General features: G+C 39.9%; 1 protein-coding gene across 1 annotated transcript; it reads left to right on the forward strand.

The window, feature by feature from the left end:
- Positions 1 to 4,436: 4,436 nt before the first annotated feature.
- Positions 4,437 to 6,464, forward strand: LOC119784112 (kelch repeat and BTB domain-containing protein 11-like). The gene has a single exon (XM_038286015.1). The coding sequence runs from the start codon at positions 4,817 to 4,819 to the stop codon at positions 5,993 to 5,995; it is 1,179 nt and encodes a 392-aa protein (XP_038141943.1). The 5' UTR covers positions 4,437 to 4,816; the 3' UTR covers positions 5,996 to 6,464.
- Positions 6,465 to 20,167: the final 13,703 nt, after the last annotated feature.

Consider the following 20,167-nt stretch of genomic DNA (forward strand, 5'->3'; position numbering starts at 1 on the left):
GATGGATGATTGATGGATGGATGGATGGATGAATGATGGATGGATGGATGGATGGATGATGGATGGATGGATGGATGGATGGATGAATGATGGATGGATGGATGGATGGATGGATGAATGATGGATGGATGGATGGATGGATGAATGATGGATGGATGGATGGATGGATGGATGATGGATGGATGGATGATGGATGGATGATGGATGGATGGATGGATGAATGATGGATGGATGGATGGATGGATGAATGATGGATGGATGGATGGATGATGGATGGATGGATGGATGGATGGATGGATGGATGGATGGATGAATGATGGATGGATGGATGGATGAATGATGGATGGATGGATGGATGGATGGATGGATGGATGGATGGATGGATGGATGGATGGATGAATCGTTGGGTGGATGGATGGATGGGTGGATGGATGGATAAGTGGTTCGATGGATAGTTGATTGGATGGATGAATGGATGAGTGAATGGGTGGATGAATGGATGCATGGATGGTGGATGGATGGATGGATGGATGAATGATGGATGGATGGATGGATGGATAAGTGGTTGGTTGGATGGATGAATGGATGAGTGAATGGGTGGAGGGATGGATGCATGGATGGATGGATGGATGGACGGATGAATGATGGATGGATGGGTGGATGCATGGATGGTGGATGGATGGATGGATGGTGGATAGATGGATGGATAAGTGGTTTCATGGATAGTTGGTTGGATGATGGATGGATGGATGAGTGAATGGATGGAGGAATGGATGCATGGATGAATGGATGGATGGATGGATGGATGGATGGATGGATGGAGGAATGGATGCATGGATGGATGGATGGATGGATGGATGGATGGATGGATGAGTGAATGGATGGAGGAATGGATGGATGGATGACGGATGGATGGATGGATGGATGAATGACGGATGGATGGATGGATGGATGAATGATGGATGGATGGATGGATGGATGGATGAATGATGGATGGATGGATGGATGGATGGATGGATGGATGAATGACGGATGGATGGATGGATGGATGAATGATGGATGGATGGATGGATGGATGGATGAATGATGGATGGATGGATGGATGGATGGATGGATGGATGAATGATGGATGGATGGATGGATGGATGGATGAATGATGGATGGATGGATGGATGGATGGATGAATGATGGATGGATGGATGGATGGATGGATGACGGATGGATGGATGGATGGATGAATGACGGATGGATGGATGGATGGATGAATGATGGATGGATGGATGGATGGATGGATGAATGATGGATGGATGGATGGATGGATGGATGAATGATGGATGGATGGATGGATGGATGGATGACGGATGGATGGATGGATGGATGAATGACGGATGGATGGATGGATGGATGAATGATGGATGGATGGATGGATGGATGGATGGATGGATGGATGGATGAATGATGGATGGATGGATGGATGGATGGATGACGGATGGATGGATGGATGGATGAATGACGGATGGATGGATGGATGGATGGATGGATGAATGATGGATGGATGGATGGATGGATGGATGAATGACGGATGGATGGATGGATGGATGGATGAATGATGGATGGATGGATGGATGGATGGATGGATGGATGAATGATGGATGGATGGATGATGGATGGATAGATAGATAGATAGATAGATAGATAGATAGATAGATAGATAGATAGATAGATAGATAGATAGATAGATAGATAGATAGATAGATAGATAGATAGATAGATAGATAGATAGATAGATAGATAGATAGATAGATAGATGATAGGGATTTAATAAAAAGTTTGGATTTATTTTGGTTCAAACTTATATAATATTCTTCTATATATAATGTTCTTAGTAAATTGATAATAAATGAAATTTTATATGATTTGGGTATACACAAGAACAATATATTACAATATTCCAAAAATGTAAAAAAAAAAAATAATAATAATAATAAATAAAAATAAAGATCTTTAAATTCAAAATGTCAGAAATAGTGTTGAGTTCCAGGCTTTATAGATTGGATGAAAACAAAGCCTTGTTTTAGTTTAGAAAACATGCAAATTGAAATGGTGGAACGGGTCCACCCCTTTGGAGTTATGGGTCATTTGGATTCTTTGTTAACCTGCAATGCCCCATATCTGTCTAAGTCTCATAAAGGGGGGTCGTTAGAGGGAATTGTTGGCCTGGATGAAGAGGCTAGATTTTCTGGTCCTCTGTATGGGGATGGGGGTGGCAATGATAGTTGGAAGGGATCAACTCTATTGCTAAATTGTAGGTTTTTGAAAGCTAAAATCTGAGTCCACCCCCCTTTTTTTGGAATGACTATAACCTGGATGACTGAGAATCTCCACCAGTACACTATATGATGACACCAATCATCAGTGTAACTAAACTATTGCAAATACAATCCTTGTGTAACTAATGTAAGACATACATAGACTACAAACACATCTGGTGTTAAATGCGTTTGGTAAAGCAGCAGAACTGTGATTCTGACATTCATCCAGCAGGTGGAGCTGTTTGCTCTTAAATTCACTGACATTTTGCACCAGGAACGTCACTTTATTGATTTACAGAACAAAAAAAAACGCATTAGCTTTGATTAGACTGAGCGGATTGTTTAAGGAGAAGCACAAATGCGATGAGTTCTGGAGGAAATAATGAATCTGCTGGGTGGAGAATCTACCAGAATATCTTTCTCAGTCTGACTCAACTTGTTTTAAAGGAGCCTGGCATCAAATTAGGGGTTATTTATCGGAATGATGTTCTGTTTTTTTTAAGTGTTTAGAATTAGTCCCAGAAAATCTGTAATAAGAAAAAAATAGGCAATTAGTTAATTTAAATGGTAAGTAGATAAATTTTGGGGTCTGGATTACTAATCCAGAGGCCGTTTGGGCTTAAGGTAGATAGGGCCTGTTAAGATTCTACCATTTGTTGACTATCAGCTCAGAGAGTCTGATTCGAGAGGATCAGCACCAAGGACAGCATCCATTCTCAGTTATTATGGGGGTCAACCTGAAGATACACTATATTGCCAAAAGTATTTGCTCACCTGCCTTGACTCACATATGAGCTTAAGTGACATCCCGTTCCTAATCCATAGGGTTCAATATGACGTCGGTCCACCCTTTGCAGCTAGAACAGCTTCAACTCTTCTGGGAAGGCTGTCCACAAGGTTTAGGAGTGTGTTTATGGGAATTTTTGACCATTCTTCCAGAAGCGCATTTGTGAGGTCGCACACTGATGTTGGACGAGAAGGCCTGGCTCTCAGTCTCCGCTCTAATTCATCCCAAAGGTGTTCTATCGGGTTGAGGTCAGGACTCTGTGCAGGCCAGTCAAGTTCATCCACACCAGACTCTGTCATCCATGTCTTTATGGACCTTGCTTTGTGCACTGGTGCACAGTCATGTTGGAAGAGGAAGGGGCCAGCTCCAAACTGTTCCCACAAAGTTGGGAGCATGGAATTGTCCAAAATGTCTTGGTATGCTGAAGCATTCAGAGTTCCTTTCACTGGAACTAAGGGGCCAAGCCCAGCTCCTGAAAAACAACCTCACACCATAATCCCCCCTCCACCAAACTTTACACTTGGCACAATGCAGTCAGACAAGTACCGTTCTCCTGGCAACCGCCAAACCCAGACCCGTCCATCAGATTGCCAGATGGAGAAGCGCGATTCGTCACTCCAGAGAACGCGTCTCCACTGCTCTAGAGTCCAGTGGCGGCGTGCTTTACACCACCGCATCCGACGCTTTGCATTGCACTTGGTGATGTATGGCTTGGATGCAGCTGCTCGACCATGGAAACCCATTCCATGAAGCTCTCTGCGCACTGTTCTTGAGCTAATCTGAAGGCCACATGAAGTTTGGAGGTCTGTAGTGATTGACTCTGCAGAAAGTTGGCGACCTCTTCGCACTATGCGCGTCAGCATCCGCTGACCCCGCTCCGTCAGTTTACGTGGCCTACCACTTCGTGGCTGAGTTGCTGTCGTTCCCAAACACTTCCATTTTCTTATAATACAGCTGACAGTTGACCGTGGAATATTTAGGAGCGAGGAAATTTCACGACTGGATTTGTTGCACAGGTGGCATCCTATCACAGTTCCACGCTGGAATTCACTGAGCTCCTGAGAGCGACCCATTCTTTCACAAATGTTTGTAAAAACAGTCTGCATGCCTAGGTGCTTGAATTTATACACCTGTGGCCATGGAAGTGATTGGAACACCTGATTCCAATAATTTGGATGGGTGAGCAAATACTTTTGGCAATATAGTGTAGTTTTCCCAAAACAGGCCAAGTAAGATACAAAGAAAAACATTAACAGATTATTTTATTTTATTTCCTTTTATAATTTGACGTCCAACATCTTTCTATGTTTTATATAACCAGAAAATGAAAGGCTATACGCGTCTTCAGAGTGAACTTTCTTCTGCTTTGTGTGAAACCTAAAATCAGTTTTCTGGGAGGTTCTGCAGAGCCTTTGTTCGACCGAACAGCTGGGGTTCTGCTCCGCCTGCAGGGCGTAGACACTGGGTCCAGTCTGGAGCCTCGACTGAGGAGGAGGGAGAGAAGGAGGAAGGAAGCGTCCAGCGGTCAGTGAGCCGCAGCCAGACAGCAGGAGGGAAAGCCCGGCCGCAGCGGCCACCGCGCCCCGCTGGAGGATGGAGGAACAGGAGGAGATGATCTGGGCTGGAGAGAGAAAACTTGAAGCAACAGAGTGAATCAATGAAAGGAAAGCAGGCAGGGCGACCACTCTGCTAATGACTGATTTTATATAATTGGACCATGAGCCGAACCGAGCCAGTAATGGAAGAGGATCCAGACATCTGCGCCGCGCATCACCGCCCAGATCGCCTCTCAGACGCCGCGGACGCACCGCCACAGATCACCGCAGAAAACTGCTACGAGCTGCTGGAGGAGGCGAAGCGCTGCGGCTCGGAGCGCGACAGGGAGCGGCTGCTGGGCTTCATGAGCGACCACTACCTGCAGGTTCTGCGGAACCCCGCAGTGTTCGGCCGGCTCACCGCGGCGGAGAGGGAGCTCATCCTGGCTCGCAGGATGGAGGGGAGGAAGGTGCTGGCGGTGGCAGAGTTCTGCGAGGTGCTGGAACGCGGGGGCGGCCGCCCGCACAGCCCGCAGCTGGAGGACCCCACCCAGCGGCGGGTGTTCTGCCTGGACCCGGACACCCAGCGGTGGGAGGTTCTGACCGCCCTGCCAGAGGAGGTCCCGGCTAAAGGCTCCGGGATGTGCACCCTCTACAACTACCTGTTCGTGGCGGGCGGGGTGAGGACGCGGACGGACGGCCGCTCCAAGGCGTCGGACCGGGTGTTCTGCTTCAACCCGCGGACCGGCCAGTGGAGCCCGGTCCGCCCGCTGACGCAGCCCCGCTGCCAGCTGCGGCTGGTCTCCATGGACGGACACCTGTACGCCATCGGGGGGGAGTGTCTGTTCACCGTGGAGCGGTACGACCCGCGCGCGGACAGGTGGGCTCACGTGGCTCCGCTGCCTAAAGGTTCCTTTGCGGTCGCGCACGAGGCCGTTGCGTGCGGCGGCGCGCTGTTCGTGTCCGGCGGCTCGCTCTTCTACCGCCTGCTGCGTTACGACAGCCGCCGCGACGAGTGGGAGGAGTGTCCGTTCAACGAGAGCCGGCGGCGCTCCACGGACATGGTGGCGCGCCGCAGCCTCATCTACCGCTTCGACGTGGAGCGGGAGCGCGCGGCCGTGAGCGTGTACAGGTACAACACGCTGGTCAAGGTGTGGCTCGGCGGCGCGCTCTTCCCGCTGGAGAACCCGCAGCCGTTTCGCTGCGCGGTGCTGGAGGACCGCATCTACTGCGTGAGCCGCAGCCACGCGCTGCAGTTTGAAGTGCGGGAGGAGCGGGGGGGCTTCCTGCAGGAGGTGCTGCCTTCTCCTGCCGAGGCCCGAGGAACTCTGGTCCCGTTTGTCCTCAGTCTGGACAAGTGATAAGACGCTGCAGGTTCAAAGCTGAGAAGTTGCTGGTTCGAATCCCAGCTACCCTCCACAACAGGGAAGTCCTGCAATAAGCCACTGAAAAAAAGGTGTAAATAACACTGGATTCAAATAGTTTAATGTAAAGTTGAGTGGAAGGAAAAAGTGTTGCACCGTTTTTTTTTCTTTAGTTTGAAATATTTTCTTTTTTCAGAAACCCAAAAATTGGTGCTACTTCCCAATCCTTTGAAAGCTGTGATCACCCCTGATGCATGTTCACTTGTTCACCCATACCATGCTGATGTTCTTAAGTATCCTAAAGGTTCAGGTCAGGTCATGTTGTAGCCCAGCTGTAGTTAAAGCCAATACCAGTAATTTTATGTGAGCAAGAACCTAGTTATATGAATAAATGTCCTCAAAAACTAATTTTTATATCACATTTTTTCCTTCCACTTACCTTTCTAATAAAATGCAATTTGAGGTGTCAAAGTATTCATGTTTATTACTCCAGTAGAACTTAAGTATAAATCCTACTGAAAACACTTGAAAACACTTTTATAGAAGAGGATAAACTTCAGCTTTTTACTCCAGTAAAAGTATAAAAGTACCCTTTTTAAAACTACTTAAAGTATAAAAGTAAAAGTAATGCAGGAAAACAACTGCTCTACAATTCTGGATGATAATTTGTTTAGATTTTATGTTCTTTGTTTTATAACTAATGGTAACAAAGTCAGATTTAATTTTGCATCATCTTTTTTTTTAGGTAGCAACAAGTTGGGGCAGCACCGACTCCAAACACACAAAAAGTATTTGTCTGGATGAAGCTAATTATTTTAATGTTTGTTTATTTTTTTCTTTAAATACCAACAGGCGGTAATAAAAATAAGCTTAAATGAAACAAAACTAACCAGTCTTTTTTTTAAATGTAAGGAGAAGAAAGTAGAGCTCATTGCAAAAAAATTAAATGAGTAGAAGTTAAAAGTTTTCTAAAATATAATGACTCCAGTAAAGTATAGCTAAAATTTTAGGGAAGAGGATTAGGGCCACTGAAAAAAATAAATAAAAGTTAACTGATTTTTAAATTTTCTTTCAGTTTAATATGGGGAAAAAGTCAGAATTCTGACTTTTTTTATCAGAAATTTTTTACGTGCCAGAGGGGTCCCCTCATTAATGGAGGAGCAGAAGGTCATTAGAACAAGAGAGCTAGTCTCTAAAACAGACATGGCTATGGCTTGATGCTAACATGTTTGCTAGCTGTCAGAATTCTGAGAAAAAAGTCAGTATTCTGAGATTAAAGTCAAAATTCTGAGATTAAAGTCAGAATTCTGAGATTAAAGTCAGAATTCTGAGATTAAAGTCAGAATTCTGAGAAAAAAAGTCAGAATTCTGAGAAAAAAAAGTCAGAATTCTGAGATTAAAGTCAGAATTCTGAGAAAAAAGTTCAAATTCTGAGATTAAATCAGAATTCTGAGATTAAAGTCAGAATTCTGAGATTAAAGTTAAAATTCTGAGATTTAAGTCAGAATTCTGAGAAAAAAGTTCAAATTCTGAGATTAAATCAGAATTCTGAGATTAAAGTCAGAATTCTGAGATTAAAGTCAGAATTCTGAGAAAAAAGTTCAAATTCTGAGATTAAAGTCAGAATTCTGAGATTAAAGTCAGAATTCTGAGAAAAAAAGTCAGAATTCTGAGAAAAAAAAGTCAGAATTCTGAGATTAAAGTCAGAATTCTGAGAAAAAAGTTCAAATTCTGAGATTAAATCAGAATTCTGAGATTAAAGTCAGAATTCTGAGATTAAAGTTAAAATTCTGAGATTTAAGTCAGAATTCTGAGAAAAAAGTTCAAATTCTGAGATTAAATCAGAATTCTGAGATTAAAGTCAGAATTCTGAGATTAAAGTCAGAATTCTGAGAAAAAAGTTCAAATTCTGAGATTAAAGTCAGAATTCTGAGATTAAAGTCAGAATTCTGAGAAAAAAAGTCAGAATTCTGAGAAAAAAAGTCAGAATTCTGAGATTAAAGTCAGAATTCTGAGATTAAAGTCAGAATTCTGAGAAAAAAGTTCAAATTCTGAGATTAAATCAGAATTCTGAGATTAAAGTCAGAATTCTGAGATTAAAGTTAAAATTCTGAGATTTAAGTCAGAATTCTGAGAAAAAAGTTCAAATTCTGAGATTAAATCAGAATTCTGAGATTAAAGTCAGAATTCTGAGATTAAAGTCAGAATTCTGAGAAAAAAGTTCAAATTCTGAGATTAAATCAGAATTCTGAGATTAAAGTCAGAATTCTGAGATTAAAGTCAGAATTCTGAGAAAAAAGTCAGAATTCTGAGAAAAAAGTTCAAATTCTGAGAAAAAAGTCAGAATTCTGAGAAAAAAGTTCAAATTCTGAGATTAAAGTCAGAATTCTGAGATTAAAGTCAGAATTCTGAGATTAAAGTCAGAATTCTGAGAAAAAAAAAGTCAGAATTCTGAGATTAAAGTCAGAATTCTGAGAAAAAAGTTCAAATTCTGAGATTAAATCAGAATTCTGAGATTAAAGTCAGAATTCTGAGATTAAAGTCAGAATTCTGAGAAAAAAGTTCAAATTCTGAGATTAAATCAGAATTCTGAGATTAAAGTCAGAATTCTGAGATTAAAGTCAGAATTCTGAGATTAAAGTCAGAATTCTGAGAAAAAAGTTCAAATTCTGAGATTAAATCAGAATTCTGAGATTAAAGTCAGAATTCTGAGATTAAAGTCAGAATTCTGAGAAAAAAAAGTCAGAATTCTGAGATTAAAGTCAGAATTCTGAGAAAAAAGTTCAAATTCTGAGATTAAATCAGAATTCTGAGATTAAAGTCAGAATTCTGAGATTAAAGTTAAAATTCTGAGATTTAAGTCAGAATTCTGAGAAAAAAGTTCAAATTCTGAGATTAAATCAGAATTCTGAGATTAAAGTCAGAATTCTGAGATTAAAGTCAGAATTCTGAGAAAAAAGTTCAAATTCTGAGATTAAAGTCAGAATTCTGAGATTAAAGTCAGAATTCTGAGATTAAAGTCAGAATTCTGAGAAAAAAGTTCAAATTCTGAGATTAAAGGAATAGTACACCCAAAACATGATTAGCCTTCATTTTCTACTCACCTCCATGCTGAACAACACTCTGGAGTACTTTTTTGATATCTCAAATGCATCTGGAGATCTGGGAGGCTTCTTGCTGTCTGCTGACATTCAAATAATGGAGGTCCATGGCGCCCGAGACAGAAAGGTCCATAAAAGTCCACAAAAACGTGTCAATATTCCTCCATACTGCTCGTCCAATGTAATCCAAGTGTCCTGAGTGGGTAGCATCCAGAATTTACTCGAAACGAAGTAATTTAGAATGTTTTTAGAGCATAAACAGTAGTGTATAGGATTTCCTAATAGCGCCCCCATGCGCGCTCACGATTCTACGGAAGCCGGCAGACCAAACCGGAAGGAAGTGCGCATTCAGCGTCTGCTCTGCCGATAATGCAAGCGTAGAAGAAGAAATGTGCTGTTTACCTGTGCAAAGAAAGAAACAACGAAAGAAAAATATCTGAGGACTTCAGTGTTGAGGAAGAGCATGAGTTCTTTGCCGAGCTGAATGCGCTGGTTTGGTCTGCCGGCTTCCGTAGAATCGTGAGCGCGCATGGGGGCGCTATTAGGAAATCCTATACACTACTGTTTAGGCTCTAAAACGTTCTAAATGACTTCGTTTCGAGTAAATTCTGGATGCTACCCACTCAGGACACTTGGATTACATTGGACGAGCAGTATGGAGGAATATTGACAAGTTTTTGTGGACTTTTGTGGACCTTTCTGTCTCGGGCGCCATAGACCTCCATTATTTGAATGTCAGCAGACAGCAAGAAGCCTCCCAGATCTCCAGATGCATTTGAGATATCAAAAAAGTACTCCAGAGTGTTGTTCAGCATGGAGGTGAGTAGAAAATGAAGGCTAATCATGTTTTGGGTGTACTATTCCTTTAAATCAGAATTCTGAGATTAAAGTCAGAATTCTGAGAAAAAAGTTCAAATTCTGAGATTAAATCAGAATTCTGAGATTAAAGTCAGAATTCTGAGATTAAAGTCAGAATTCTGAGATTAAAGTCAGAATTCTGAGAAAAAAGTTCAAATTCTGAGATTAAAGTCAGAATTCTGAGATTTAAGTCAGAATTCTGAGATTAAAGTTCAAATTCTGAGATTAAATCAGAATTCTGAGATTAAAGTCAAAATTCAGAGAAAAAAGTTCAAATTCTGAGATTTAAGTCAGAATTCTGAGAAAAAAGTTCAAATTCTGAGATTAAATCAGAATTCTGAGATTAAAGTCAGAATTCTGAGATTAAAGTCAGAATTCTGAGATTAAAGTCAGAATTCTGAGAAAAAAGTTCAAATTCTGAGATTAAAGTCAGAATTCTGAGATTTAAGTCAGAATTCTGAGATTAAAGTTCAAATTCTGAGATTAAATCAGAATTCTGAGATTAAAGTCAAAATTCAGAGAAAAAAGTTCAAATTCTGAGATTAAAGTCAGAATTCTGAGAAATTCTGAAATAAAATTAAAAAATCAATTAACTTTTTTTTTTTTCAGTGGCCCTAATCCTCTTCCATAAAAAATTGACTTAAGTAAGGCAACAAAGTATTTTTTTAAATGACTTACTAGACACCTCTGTATGCAGCTGCTGTACCTCGGATCTAGATGCTCTTAAAACACTGATTCTATTTCCACTTTGGACCTTTGAGCATTTTCTCTCCCGCACTTTTTCCTTCCACTCAACTTTTTATAAACATTCTTGGCTGCAGCGCTCTGTGATCAACTAGCTTCTTCATCAACGACCTTTTGTAGCTTGGACTCCTCGCATCGCCCGTCTCCATGACATCTGTGACGTCATCAGTCTTCCTCGTGGGTGTTTAGGCCATAGCTTAAAATGCATCATTTTAAAATCCTTTTTTATTTGCTGGTTTTTAAAAAATAAACAGAAAAAACGTTTGAATTATATCACTCTGGGTATAAAGATAAAAAAGGTTTCTTTTTTTCTATTAAATTACTTTAATGAACTCTTCTATAATATTATTTGTAGAAATGTAACTATATGCGCATTATACTGTTTTCCATGAAATCTGTTCTCAGCAAAGATGAAACAAGAACCTTCATTCCTGCATCTTTGTCTTAAAATCTCTTTAAATTGCCTGTAATGAAGGAATTAATTTCTTTAGTCTGATTTAACAATGAATTAAAAGTGATTGAATTAAGTTTATACTTGAACAAAAACACTTATCATTAGCATAACAAAGGTAATGGATTCTTTATATGAATCCATTTATAAGAATGTGAGAAATTTAAACTAAAATAACCTTTTTCTTTTTGACATTAATGTTTTCCTGCAGTGGAAACTATGAAGAAAAAGCATGAAATCAAACAGAGGAACTGCTGATCTATAGATCCATACATTCAAAAATCATTTATTAGATTCACTCGAAATTTTAAGACACATGTGGCTCCAGAGCCACAGGTAGCCGGAGGAGAGGAGACTGCAGCTGTGAGGGAAATCCTCCTGCATAATTTAGGACATCAGAGTCTCATATCCTGCAGAACTCATGTAGCATGAAAGATGTCGGTCTGTTTTCAACATGAACTCAGACGTGTTACTATGCATGAATAATGCAAGGCGTGCTCTGCTCTGACTGGAGCATACAGGTGGTTTAACATGCCAGAATGACATCAGCAGTGAGAGGAAACCATTGCTTCCTGTCAATCTTTGAATGGTTAATGGGCCAAAAACCTGAACAGGGAGGATTTTTTGGGGGGTTTTTAGACTTGATGCACAGCCTGATACCAAACTGTGGAGGGATGGGTTAATCTGGGTTAGATTATGGGCTGTTTGGACGCTAATTTGGAAGGCCTCTTCCATATGAAGCTTCTGAAGATGAATCTGCAAGAACACACTGATGTAAGACGCTGCTGAGCTGCAGCATTACGTCAGATTGGAGGAATACTTTAAATCCTAAAAATAAAGCTGGCTACAATTAATTATCTGTTCTTGTGTCTCTTTTCTCTAAAACTTGAATCTGCAAAAGCAAAAGCAGAGTTTTGATCTTTAGAAAAGTGAATTTAAAGCTATAAAACAGCTGCAGTGTGTGCGTGTTTGTGACAGCAGAGCCTCCAGCAGCCGTACAGTCAGCGTTAGTTCAACACATCCACAGAAACTGTTACTGTCAGCAGATAACAAAGCTGCAGTGTTTTCAGGCTGAATGGGACTCATTCTGAATTCCTCTGCAGGGAAGCAGACCTCAGTTTAATATCCTGCCTGTGTCTGGATTATTAATGCGATCCAGAATGGAAACATGCATCAATGGTTGATGGTGGATCTTATCCAGACATAAGATCCTATAGAGTGGGTAACTTTTAGACCTAAAATGGGAAAAACAAGAAGTTTTATTTAGTCCTTTAAAGCAGTTTCTCATAATCTGCTACTTGGGATACGACTGGAGAAGTTTATAAAGTTAATCTATGCCTGAACATGTGCAACTAAATAAATCAAGGTTTCAAAGGTAACACCTTAAATAACTTATTATCAATTTAAATAACGCTGCAGGCAATATTATGCATTATTATATGTGATAGAAGTAGATGATAATCCAAGTCCTGCTTGTTTTTTTTATTATTTGAATTAGGACAATGCACATTCATCAACATGGCAGCAAAAAGCATCAATGTTAATATGCCAGAATTAGCACAACAGCTAATGTGCATCCGCTGTCCTAAGGCAGGTAAAAACAGTGAACATTAAACCAGACGCTACAGGAGAGAACAGAGTGGACACAAACAAGATGCCAATAACATAAAAATCACAATAAAATGAGGTTAACAGGCCCATGGAAACAGATCAATTGTGTGGTTAGTTCCAACCAATGTTTCAAGGAGAATTTAAAACGTATGTAGGTTCCACAGCCCCTAACATGAGCTGGCAGTGTGTTCCATAAATGCTCCTCTGATGGATGCAACCATTTGGCCATATTTGGTCCTACGCCGCTGAACATTACAGTCTCCTCTGGTTAAAGCTCTAGTGTTTATTCTCGTAATGTTGTTTTTTTCGCTTATAAAATTTGTTAGGGGAGGAGGAGCAAGTCCATTTAAAACTTTAAAAACAAGGCATCCGATGACGTTCAAAGTCTAAAATGTTGTACTTACTTAAAATGTTACAATAATGATAATGTACAGGTCTTTTATCACGAACTTTCAGAGTTGTCTTGAAGAGAGACTGTAGGGGTTTCAGAATGGCCTTTGAAGTGTGAGACCATGTGGTATGGCAGCAGTTTATATGGCTAAATATCATGGCATGCATATAGGTTTTTGCTGATTCAGAAGTCAGAGAGGGTCTTATATGTTTAAAGTTTGAAAGATTAAACCTAATTATGTTTGAGATTCTCTTTACATGCTGCTTGAAATTTAAATTGGAATCAAAGACCTCTCCAAGATATTTAAAGTGTTGAACCACATCCAATCTCTCTCCATTGATTAACACAGATGTTTCATCACCCTCTACTGGCTGTCAGGAGAAGAACATACAGACTGTTTTTCTAATGTTAAGATGTAGGCAGGAGTCTTGGAGCCATTCAGACAATGATACCATAGCGCTGGAGAGAACAGCAGCAGCTTCACTTTTAGTTTGTGCATGGACATATAGTACAGTGTCATCAGCATATAATTGGATGTTTACAGTTTTACAGATATTGGGTAAATCATTAACATAAAGGCTGAATAAAATTGGTCCGAGTATTGATCCCTGTGGAACTCCAGCATAGCAAGTGAGGAAGGTGTGAGTATGGTGGACTCATATAACCTTTAACATGTTCTTTTTCTAACCACTGTGTCCCTCAAATATTTGTCAGCTGTTTATGGATTTAGGATTTCCTTGTTTGTTTGATCTTGTTTGTTAGATATAATGATTCTATTCAAGCAGGCAGACATTCCTTGAGTCTTCACCAACAATAACATTTATTTCTTAAATTGTGTTTGGATTTAGCTGTTTTTTCCTAAATTTTCTGATAACTTTATCAGAAAACATGATTTTCTTTTGTTCAAATGTTTATTTAAGCAGAGGAAAGACTCCCAAACCTAAGGGGTGATAATAACCTGGAGAGACTCACACAAAGAAAAGCTGCCATTATAAGAGTTTTATTCAAATAATTGAAATAATTTTTTTGGCGCTCGGGCCCTGGCAGAATCCTTTGATGCTGTGAGTCGACATTTGCGTGGATGAGTAACCTAGGAAAATATTTAGAGTAGTTTTTTTGCCTTGTGGTGGAATAAGCCAGAGGGTGAGTGGGATTGAGAATAGTCTGAGAGAGAGAGGGAGAAAATGGGGCAGAGGGGTGAAAGTTCACTGGCGTTTGGGGAGAGAAGCTAGGCTAGGAGCTAAATGAAGGGGATCTTGAAAGATGATTGGCCTTGAAGGAGGTGCGGTCTCAAACTTGATTTGAGACCGACTCTTATCAGCCAGGTGAGGCTGATAAGAGTCTCCAGATTGAACTTTCACTTCATAATAATTCCTTGTTTTTATTGCTTTGAAAGAATGTGCTAGATGGTTGCTAAAATATTGAAAAGCAAAACAAACTAGAGTTTAACAATATAAGTAAGAACAATAGAAGAAGAAAGACCAAATAAGTACAGTACATAAATATAAGATACACAATATAGGATGAATATCAGGGTCTTTAGAGCTTTAATCACATCCACAGAAAATGTCTGCCTAATAACTTGAAGGACGTTGTTCCACAAGGATTACAATAATCAACTTGTCTTATTTCAGCAATATTCCTAATATGAAAAAAGGCACAAGCCAATTGATAGATCAAACTCTTGCTGAAACCAGTCGGGAGAAGAGCAAAAACCTCTTTTCCTCTGAGAAAAGCCTCCAGAGCAGTGTTTTGCTCTTCTTTCAGTGAAGAAATACTCTGTAATTCCCATAAAACTTGCTCGATAGCCACGCTAACGCTAGTTTCATTGGCTGAAGCCGCCATGTTCTTTAGACTGAACGGTCGCGCTTCTCGTTGCGTCACACCTCAACCCGCCTCAAAGCCAACGCTGATTGGACGTTCGTTTGGTGAACGGCTCCAAATTTTGTTTAACGGAGAGTCTCCAGACTGATCTGTGAGTGAAACCTTGAAAGCTCGCGAGATCAGGATGGTCTCACGAGGCTAGGTTGGGCATCTCTGGGGCTCGAACCCCGGGGACAGAGCGACCAAAACCCGACCTGATGATGGTATGCTGGGGCACGGGGAAGCACGGGGCCGTCGTTGTCCAGGCTACCATAACCGGGTCAGGTTCGGTCGCTCCGTCCCCAGCCCCGACGCTCAGTTCTGCTGCCCTGTAGTCGACCAAATTCCCGGACAATTTTGACATTTTTTTTAGGTTTAAAAAGTAGGACATGTCCGGGAAAAAGAGGACGTCTGGTCACCCTACCATAAAAACAATTTGATGCTTCAGTGAATGAGTGGTTGTTGCTATGATGCGTCCTAGCATACCCTATAAGGGAGAAAACCTGTAGTTTCATTCTAGGGCTTTTAACCAGGCTGCATTAGGGCTCATAGAAAAACAAATATGCCATTTTGAGTCCAACCAATGTTACACACCCTATTCAGAGACCTGAAGGACCAGATATAGGGGTCACCAATGCGGTGCCCACGGGCACCAAGGGGCCCTCCAAGGACTACATGGGGTGCCCTCAAGAAACTTCTGAAAATTGAACTAATCAGCAGTGGGCTAAATTTGAAATGTTGTTGTATCATCATATTAATCATATATGGCATTTAAGTATTTATAGAGATTTCAAAAAGTAAATGTCTAAAAGAAAATTAGAAATTAAAAGAAACCATAAAAATTTGTGTAAAACGTACAAAGTTCAGGTGACCTCTGACCTTTACAGTTCATAGGTCGGTATTGGTAGCCCTTCCTATGACTCAGTACACTTTGAAGTGGCCCTCAGCCTTAAAAAGTTGGTGGTCCCTGCCCTATAGAGTCATTCTATCAGCCCTTTAAACCTCTCAGCATGGGCAGGCTTAAAAAACCTTGCCTTTATTGTTTTTTAGTTTTACTGTAAATAATCATGCATAATAATGCCTGCAGCATAGTTTTAACTGGCTATAAGTTATTTAAAGTTTTTTCTTAACCCAGGCAACAAATTAAAACATAATAACTGTAAATTTACACTTAATTTTGTTGCATATGTTCAGGCATAATTTGACTCTATAACCTTCAGAGTCTCTAACTCTGTGTTTTCATCATTCCTCATTATCCAAAAGCGCCCCCTGCTGTAAAGCATGTGTATTACCATGACTGAGCTGCTTTGATTTAGTTTGTGTCTCACAGATGAAGCTATATTTATAAATAATGCTTATGGGTACAAAACAAAAAATGAAAGCAGCTGCTGCTGTAAAAAAACATAAAAAAACACAAATCTTCAAATATCTAATATATTAGCTGTAAATACGGTTTCAACATATGCAATTCAACAGTCCGGTGATATCTGCACAGTCGATTGGCAACAATAAATAATTTTATCATGTGGAAAAAAAGCTTAAAATATTACTGTAATTTCACTGACTAAGTAATATCGGAATTAGTATTGCGGTTACACAGAGCAGTTTATCTCACCTCACCGTCGCTTTCTGTGGTTTCGTGATTCTGCAGCTTGAAACCACTGATCTCTATTCACTGGTTTGCTGATAGCCCGGAAAAAGGGAAGCTATCGTCCGCCATGCTGGTACTCCACACTCCCACGGAGATGCACAGTAAAAAGGCCTAAATGTGCAACATTTGGCTGCAAAAACAAGCAGTTTGCCGGCTGTGGGAAGACGTTCCACAGGTAATTTAGAGTCAGTGGATGAACTAACCAATAAATCCATCTATACTCCAATGGATCCTATAGTATAGCATGTAGCATAACATTAGTCTGGCTATCTGGGACTGACTCTAAGACATTGACTGAGTTAGCCACTGACATTTGTTCTAACATTAGAAAATAGAAAGTAGAGGAAATAGAAAGTCATTCACTATGAAATGTCAATGTAGGAATTCTTTATTAAGTGGATGATGCTGTCGTTTTTGTAGTGTTTGTTGTATTTCTCCTTTGAAAATTAATTTGCTGAAATATGTTGCATGTTATGCTGATAGAATAAAAGGCTGAAGTGCAAACTGCAACTACAAATCTAAAAGCGCAACTACATTAAGAAAAACAAAACTACATAAAGCAAAGCGCAACTATTTCCTTAATGTAGTTGCGCTTTGCTTTATGTAGTTTTGTTTTCCTTAATGTAGTTGCGCTTTGCTTTATGTAGTTTTGTTTTCCTTAATGTAGTTGCGCTTTGCTTTATGTAGTTTTGTTTTCCTTAATGTAGTTGCGCTTTGCTTTATGTAGTTTTGTTTTCCTTAATGTAGTTGCGCTTTGCTTTATGTAGTTTTGTTTTCCTTAATGTAGTTGCGCTTTGCTTTACGTAGATGCGATTTCCTTAATGCAGTTGCGCTTTGCCTTATGTAGTTGCGATTTCCTTAATGTAGTTGCGCTTTTAGATTTGTAGTTGCAGTTTGCACTTCAGGGCCACCGTACGTTACAGCATCAAAGTATATGGTATCATTAATGCAAAATTTGCAAATAGGAAAATACTAAAGCATTAACAGACATGTACCTGTAATTCAGTCCTGATGTAAAACTGTAAAATTATATGTAATATGTTATAACAACAATAATGTTTTAAAGACGTGTATATTACATGTACATCATCAATTTAGCACTTTTGGCTCATCAGTATTATTATGCTCCATTAACACATTAATTTCATTTTGATGGTTTGTATAATATGTCATGTCGCATGATTTATACACTTCATTGATTCATACTGACTGTGCAATAACTTAAATTAATCTACTGATGCTATGAAACAGCCAACGTGTCAAAGTGATGAATTTATGTTTATCTTAAAAGTCTTTAAAAGTCCCCCTGAAAATGAGAACATCATCGTTGTTCGATGTTGTGGTGCAGGTATTGTTTAAATCGGGACCGGTCTAACTGGGGAGTACCAATATGGCGGCAGGTTGCTTCACTTCAATCGCTGCACTAGCAACGGGCAATCAGCAATTCAGTGAATAAGTAGAGATCAGTGCTTAAAACATCTGAAACATGTGAAGAAGAAGAAAGAGTGAGACCTCCTTTGTGTTTCAAATCTTTTCTGACCTCTGGTGCTGAATCAGATCATAATAAAAAAGAACGAGGATTCCACAAAATAGACATATATTTATTTTTACACATATAAAGCAGAAAGCAACATTAACCTTGAAAAAAAAGATGTTGCTTCAAATATTACAGGAAACTTCAGCGTTGACCGACATTCTGAACTCCAGACTCCTTCAGCTTTTAAAAAGCCTCAAAACTGGCAAAGATTTCAGAGTTTCATCCTTAAGATTGATGCCAAAGGGGGATTTAGTTCAAGCCGACCAAAACTGGAGAACATTGTCGAAGAAAAAGAGCCAGATACCTTCTGCTGAGAAAGAGAGTTGGCATATTTGACATCCTCAGGTTATACATGCTCATAAGATGAATCAAAAAACCAAAAATCATCGAAAAAATACAGAATTTATACAAAAAAATGTGGTTTTAGAAGAAAATTCACACATATTAAAGACATTCATTAGTTTACAAAGGCTAAATACAGTACAAGCTAAATAATAAACATCTAAAAACCCTTTCTGATTCCTTTAAACTAAGAATTTCATTCAGCTGCAGACCTAATATTCATGAACACACCTGACCTAAAGCTAAATCTGAAAGATCTAAAGTAAAGCTCCACTGTCCTAGTCAAAGTTTCTGCTTGCTACTTAGCATTTGTTAACCAAGAGTGGAATCATAAAGAGGAATGTTTGCGGAGGAGTATAAAAAAATTGTAATCTTTTGTCTGGCGAACAGAAATAACAGGTGAAAACACAGAATTTTAGAACTACAGAAACTATGTTTCTCCAAAACCCAAAATTGGACACATAAAGGCTGGGAGGCTGCAGGACTTTACAACAGGAACTGAAAACATTTTTGAGGCAAGAAATCTGAACATTACGCACCAAAAGAACACTGAAGCATGGTGGTGCCGGCCTCATGCTGTGGGGTTACATTTCTTCTGAGACATATCAGATTTTATTTTTATGGACTGTAGTAAGTTCAAGCATACATGGAAATCATCAAAAAGATGGCTTCATCAGAAGAAAATAAAAAAACATTTTACTAAAACAGTCTTTCCAAAAAATGATTTTATATTAAAGTTTAATACGGAGCCCCTCTGATGACATGGTCAAAAAAAAATTTTAATTGTGGCCACGAAGTAGTATTTCGTGCGAAATACTTATTAATAATATTAATATCATTCCTGGACAACTGGGTAAGCAATTCGAGCGCGCCTTCTCTAAGGTCTAAGGCGCGCTCGATTTGCTTACCCAGTCGGTCTCCGCCAGTCACGTGACATTTGTTGCTAAGACGCCATTTTAGGTGGAAAAGGCGTAGTGTAAACAACCGCAGCATAGCTAAACGAAGGACTAAAGGCCCGTTTACATAGCAGCCTGTCCAAGATAAGTCATTACAGTTAACATAAACCTGAAAACAGGATTTATTGATATTATTAATAAGTATTTCGTACGATAAATTTATTGCGTAGCCACGAAATAGTATTTCGTGCGCACGTTAAACTTATTGCGTGGCCACGAAATACTACTTCGCGCACACGAAATACTACTTCGCGCACGTTATACTTATTGCGTGGCCGCGAAATACTACTTCGTGGCCACAATTAAACATTTTTTTTGACCATGTCATCAGAGGGGCTCCGTAGTTTAATCAATTTTACGTGAGAAAAAAAAAAAGAAGTTAAATAGACCTCAGCCACTTAGGTAGCCCTTTTTTTCCAGCCAGGGTACTCAGGAGATATTGGCCATTTCTCAGTTCACAAGAATGCGAGTATGGACTTGTGTCCTCACCAAGTACGGCATGTTCTTGAGAAGAACACAGGAAAGTTTGGACTCTGGGAGAACGGGAGCACGCAGCATAAATATGGGTCAACTGGAACAGAAGCGTACTGATGACATCACCTCACGCTCGGCTCGTCTGGAGCTGCATTTCACCTCCTGTTATTAATAGTTTCTAGATAATAAT

This window comes from Cyprinodon tularosa, unplaced genomic scaffold (genome assembly GCF_016077235.1).
Source record: "Cyprinodon tularosa strain WSP-4 unplaced genomic scaffold, ASM1607723v1 ctg1059, whole genome shotgun sequence".
NCBI lineage: Eukaryota > Metazoa > Chordata > Actinopteri > Cyprinodontiformes > Cyprinodontidae > Cyprinodon > Cyprinodon tularosa.